Below are 6,292 nucleotides of genomic sequence, written 5' to 3' on the forward strand. Positions count from 1 at the left end.
TAGAACAGGTAATTTAGTCCTTTGATGAACATCAAAAGAGCCGTATAACGCTACACTATGGTGTGACTGTGTGGCTTTGATGTTAGGCGTCGCTCTCTCTGTAGTCTTCAAAGGAAATTTTTGCTAGCCTGTGATTGGTCAAATGTTTTCCGCTGAGCTGCCTTCAATTTCCCTATGAGATAGTCCAGGGTATAGATATCGTAAGTGATCGGAAACCCTGGAGTATCGAGGATGTGTATTCTGGTAACACTTTAAAATCTTGTCGACAATTGCAAAAGTATGTAAGCATCAATTATATAGCGTAATCTGATAAGGGGTTAGAATCTTGGCGACAATCATAAATGTATGTCAAGCATTAAAGCATAAGAATAAAGTATCCGAAGTAGAGCTTAACATCTTGTTGTTAAATAGGTAAGAACCAAATAGTGCGACTTGATATGCAAGATTGGCATATCTCAGAAAATATATTAATAACTGCGACAATACAGGATTGCATGAACTTTTCATTTTGTCTGACTTTTGAAGTAGAACGGAAGTTTTTGAAGTTGAAAATTTAACAGATTTTTCCATAGGACGTAACCAAACTAAAACACTGAAGCTGGTTATTACTAACAAAAATGTGTACACATAAACGTAGAAACACAAAACAAAATGAAAGACCATATTCTATATTAGTCCGGCTTTGAATTTCTGGATATGAAAAAATGAGTATCACAACTTATATAAATAAGGCAAGTAAAAACTCGAGGTATTCTTATATTGTTACGGTTTATCAATAGCCATCTGCGTAAATATAGAACCGAAATGACATTGAATTTGTCAAAACACGATTATACATCAGCTAATATTCAGATGACAAGAATCGTTTATGCTCTGTGGGCGGTGGAACATCCTTAAATAGATATTCTAAAACTATGAATCACATAATTATAATCAGTCAAATAAATATAAGAAAAAATGACCTGATGTAAATAATACATCTTTTTCGTACATATCCAATTGTAAACTGTGTTCCATGTAACCTGATTACAAAATAGTCAAAATGTATTTTAATTTCGCGCAGAATTATATATTAAACGTTTTCCCGTTGATACACGACCAAAGAAATTTATCATTGCATTATATATTGAAACTGGGAGATCCATTATAAGTGACATTGTACTTGCAGCGTAGTGTTTAGCTCGAGTAAGAACTATACACGTTTAAGTCATATCAAGTGGAAAGCGACCATACCCTTTATAAAAAAGTTAGAATCTGTTTTAGTAACACGTTTTATTGTTTAAAGAATTATAAATGCTTTATGATTCTCAATATGTACTCAATATGTACTCATCAAATGATAGCAATATCATTTTCAATACATTGTAGACAAAGTTAAATATACAAAATACAAAACGTAGTAAACATAATATATCTTATTTTCTGTCATATCATTAATTGGTCTGTGATTAAAAGTTGGTAATTGTAGAGCAATGATTTTATTTTGGAATAAATGTCGCAAATAGTCAGTTAACTAATCTATTAATGACAGAGCTAAGAAATAACTTAATGGAATCTAGACAATATCATAAATAAAACTAACACACACACCTCATTTAGAAAAATAATAACGTAATATGTATGGGAAATTCCTGTAACTTTATTATTTTGAGATTGTTTAAGTGGTATGAGGAACTTCACCTCCGCCATCTTAAAAATTAGTTTCTATAATTATGGTATTATAGTGTATGTTGTTTTACATATATAAATATATCTAAGATAACGGTATTATGTAATTATTTTACACATCTAAATGTATGTATGTATGGTAAACATAAATAACTTAAAACATCTAACAATTCATATGTTTTCGTCGTGTACCTCTCGGCATTTAGTAACATATGTTCACACATGTACAGAAATTAAGAACGGGAAACATATTTACACGTCAATAGTTTTTGATCAGATATTAAAGGGCATACATGATTAAGGGACATATAGTTAGGCATGAGATAATAATCCATGTGAGTATTAGGTCAGGAAAGTGTGATGCACATGGAACACAGCCTCCTCTACATTTCCTGGAGTGTCGAGGATAGAAATACAGTTGTGATTCCTGTCGGTCTTCTGTTCAGATAGAGTTTGTATCATCAGCAATGTTACCTATAACAAGTGTATTCCTTTTTGTGTCTTAAGATCCACTTATCTTATATATTCCCTAGACAAAACTACGTTCGAACACCTATGATCACGAAACTTATGTATCGAGAATGTAGGCTACTTGATGTCAGACGAACATGTGTCTTGTGACGTCACCGGTGTTGTTATATCACTGATAGTTTTGACGACGTCAGCGTTGGTGGAGATGCTTATATAGCTAATTAGTGAAAAACGTCTTCTTTCCCCATTAGCATAGCAATGAACTCTGCAAAATAGAGACATAAATCAAAATGTTACATAAGATTTATATATATTTCCATATATATGAATTTGATTTTACATATTGCCTCTAAGAAAATGTTGGCTAGCGTCCTTTCTCTCGTCAGTTCTACCCATGAAATAAATCAAGGTTACATCATTATCAGACCAAATTAAAATCACGGAGCGAGGGTATTCATCACATTTCCCGTTGAAGTTATTCGGGTACATCGAAGTGGTAACTAGAATTGGATCCGTATAACGATCAGACACGATTAAACTAGAAATGTTGTAATAATTATTTATTATGTGAGCAACTTACCTTCAAAATCAATATATCCATCATTATCAGTGTCGGCTTCATTGATAATTTCTTTGGCTTCATCGAAAGTGTAGTCGAGTCGTGTCTGAAGCTCCTCCACAGATATGCGCTGATCCCCATTGATATCAAAGTGGTTAAATGCTTTTCGAAGTTCATTTGTGTAATCAATTTTATCTAGCTGTTTCATCAGTCTTTCAAACTCACTGAATTCAATCTTACCATTTCCTGGAATATTTAAACGATACATTAGCAATGAAATTTTTTTTTGAATGATAATTTTATTATCATTTTCTTTTAATAAATCATTAAAAGTTCTATATGTCGTAACTTTTGACATGCTATTTTCTATTCTGTAATCTATTGAAAACCAATGTTCGATGAATTAAAAGCTGTGGAAATCATTCAAATGTACAGATAAACATTTACAATGCTTTATAAACATTAGTTACGACACAAAATGTATGAACTGTAAAATTCTTCTTTTGTATGCCTTATGTATGAATAGATGGAAACATACGTGCACAAATCACTAAAAATGTGAAATGAAAATGCAGATTTCCACTTGGCTTCATGGTCTGGCTGTATGTACTCATGCTACTGCACTGTAGACGTTAATATCAGAACTGCCAAAATCATTTCCCGCGCTCTTATTTTTACTTGTAAAATTGCAACCTTACATTGTAAGTAATGTAATTCTCAAAATGATGACAATTTTTGAGTAAAATAATTCTTGATTCGAGAGTATGAAAATTACGGCACATATAACTTTATGACTTGCACTTCTAAAAGATATAAAAAGGGAAAAAATGTATAAATCAGATAAAATGTAATCGCATCAAAAATAAAAGAATGGGATTTGGAAATTACAAATTAATGCTAAAAGCTAAAAAAAAGAAATAAAAATAAAAAGTTAATATTTTAATTACCTTTTTGCGCTTAATGTGTTCTTTCACGACTTTTCATTTCATACATTGTGGTGAAAGATATCACATTTTGAGAGTCATTACTAGTATTGTATAAAAGTTTAGATAAATATTCGCTGAAACGGTGACAGGAAATACCGTACAGCCGATTAGTTACGTGGGTCAAATGTTTCACGATTTTAAGTAAAACGAGAAAAATTAAATTTGAGTGGTTTTCAGTGTTTATATGAGAGAACCATTTCTAAATATTTCGCGGATCAAATTCTCGCGATTATAGCAATATCCTCCGAAATCGCAAAAATATCTTCCCCAGGAAAACAATCGGCTTTGCGGTATTGTGTACGCAAAAATGAATTGTTCACGGTAGATACAGTAAAATCAATATAGACAATATGTTATTAATCATATTCTGCTGTAAGTCCATTGTTATCATACCATCTTTGTCTGCTTCTGCGATCAGACTCTCTATATCCTGATCTGTAGGATTCATCCCCACCAATCTCAGGGCATCGCCTAGTTCAGTGTCGGATATTGATCCGCTGTTGTCTTTGTCGAAATATTCAAACGCCTCTGGTAAATAAAGATAACTTTTTTTTTAATTTTAGTGTTAATATACTCCATACCTTAATGCTCGAGCTATTCCCTTATTGATAACTTGGTTACAATCAGTGAATGGTGGACAAATGTCAATGATGCTTGTGAACGATGGTGCTCTTTAATACAAAATGTCATGTTCACGATTATTTTCATTAAAAACATTTTAGTGAGTGAGATAACCATATATCTCTACATGTAAACTCTTCGAAAAAATAAATTAGCTATATATATATGTTTTCTTTGATTTCATACCAAATGTGGCTTTCTGATACGCGGATTTTTGACAACGCGGAAAAAATAATGACATCAATGCTTGAATATATTAACCTTAACTGGCATTAATTGAGATAAAAAATAATAACAATGCGTCGGTTCTGCTGTATATATATTATTATGTAAAGCTCAATTATTGCCAACTGACAGATTTAACGAGCAATAAAATAAAATCAATCACGAATAATATGATAATAGTAATACTAATTAGCTTAAATCATATAGGTTATAATATAACATATGGTAATTAAAAGCGTTCGATCTTGTACCAATAAAGTTTATACCTTATCAAAACACCATAGACTCGAAGTAAATAGGACGTATGTACACAATTGAATATTATGTCCCACATACAACGTGTGTTTGAACAGCTCTAGTCGACCTTAACGGATATCAATATTTTCTCATCGATTTAAAAATGTCCTACTGGTCGGTGTGTTCATCTTACATTATTTGGTGAACAACTTCCTTTTCATATTTCAAAATGACTGATAGATATACATTAACTAAAAAGATCTTAATAATGGTAAAAAACCATAGAATAGTATGCTAAAATATAGAATGTTTTCTAGATTTTAGTAAATAATAAAAAAAACTTGTGTTTGACCTCCTAATTTTAGCAAGTTATAAGCAAAATTTGTGATTGATCTCCTTTTTTTATTAAAATATAAACAAAACTTACGTTTGACCTCTTTTTCGCCAAGATTTGCCTGTAAACAAAAATATGGTAAACGATAAAACGGAAATGAATGGTTCAATAACCCAATTACGACGCATGTCAAAACATACTCAGGTGTAACGGAAATTTTCGTTAACCACATTTCGAGGTCAAATTAACATATGTTAAGATATCTATATATTTCTCACTGTGTTATCGCGATATCAGGCTTGATTGATCGTCAACCAAGGTATCAGTAGATGAACATTGTACATTTGTACAAGCTTAAGGATCACAGTTTACAATTATTTCATGTTTTTGAACATTTTACATTAATAAATAAAATGTTAAAAAAGATTTTTTTTTAAATTTAAATACATTAGAAATTAAATTGATTAATTGTAAAAAAAGAAGAAAAATAATAATAACAAGAAATTACAAGCTTACCATTCCGTCTTTCACTTTTCCTGAACTAAGCACATCGATAGTTGTGACAAAGGTGTCAGGGTAAATTTCGCACACTGTGAAGTTTCCTGAACTAGGCACGTAATGATCAACAAACGGTGTCGGAGGAAATTAGCACACTGTGACATTTACTTACCAATCCATGCCATTTATACATCAAGGACCGCCTAGAATAGATTTAGAACTCGAACGAAACCCAGAGGTGGAGGGCTAGTTCATACTTTTCAACCGAGCGCACGTGTTGCCAAAATTAAAAAGGCGTATACAATAATATGAAACAGCAATATCACAACTAGCTTTCATCAGTTAGGTCGTAGAGATAGAAATCATGAAATAAGATTTTGAGGTAACATTTTAAAATTCCTAATAACATTTCAACCTTTGATTAGGAAGGCTGAAGGAGCGTCCTTAAGGAATTCTCAGATGGCGGAAGGCTATTTTAGTCCAGAATTTCAGAAGATGTGTATATATTTATAATTTAAATACAACTCTTACAATTGTCAATTGATGAGATGCCTTAAACATTTTTTTTCAGAACTATGTGCACGTTGTACCATTTGCATGTTTCCAATTTGCATAAAATGTGTAGATTATGTTCTGAATTCGAGCGGTTGAACTCTATCATCGCTTGGTAGTTCACAATGTACAAAATGTTCT

General features: G+C 31.7%; 1 protein-coding gene across 2 annotated transcripts; it reads right to left on the reverse strand.

Moving 5' to 3' along the window:
• Positions 1-1,623: 1,623 nt before the first annotated feature.
• LOC138307442 (calmodulin-beta-like) lies at positions 1,624-6,061 on the reverse strand. 2 transcript variants are annotated; one of them, XM_069248200.1, is made up of 5 exons: positions 5,618-6,061; positions 5,195-5,222; positions 4,078-4,212; positions 2,720-2,944; positions 1,624-2,404 (listed from the first exon to the last, which is right to left on the reverse strand). In XM_069248200.1, exons 1-5 carry the CDS (start codon positions 5,618-5,620, stop codon positions 2,361-2,363), a joined length of 435 nt encoding a protein of 144 aa, XP_069104301.1. In that variant the 5' UTR covers positions 5,621-6,061; the 3' UTR covers positions 1,624-2,360. The 2 variants fall into 2 exon arrangements, with proteins under 2 accessions (XP_069104301.1, XP_069104300.1); XM_069248199.1 differs by lacking the exon at positions 5,618-6,061 and having other exon boundaries at positions 5,195-5,558.
• Positions 6,062-6,292: the final 231 nt, after the last annotated feature.

Source organism: Argopecten irradians, chromosome 14 (genome assembly GCF_041381155.1).
Source record: "Argopecten irradians isolate NY chromosome 14, Ai_NY, whole genome shotgun sequence".
Classification (NCBI taxonomy): Eukaryota; Metazoa; Mollusca; class Bivalvia; order Pectinida; family Pectinidae; genus Argopecten; species Argopecten irradians.

Bases quoted from the DNA above. Each gene is read 5' to 3' on its own strand.
- LOC138307442 (XM_069248199.1), bottom strand. From the start codon at position 5,333: ATGTGGTTAACGAAAATTTCCGTTACACCTGAGTATGTTTTGACATGC. The intron at 4,213-5,194 runs GTAAGTTTTGTT...TTTATTTACCAG, and splicing joins TGGCGAAAAAGAGGTCAAAC to AGGCGTTTGAATATTTCGAC. The intron at 2,945-4,077 runs GTATGATAACAA...TAAATATTCCAG, and splicing joins CGCAGAAGCAGACAAAGATG to GAAATGGTAAGATTGAATTC.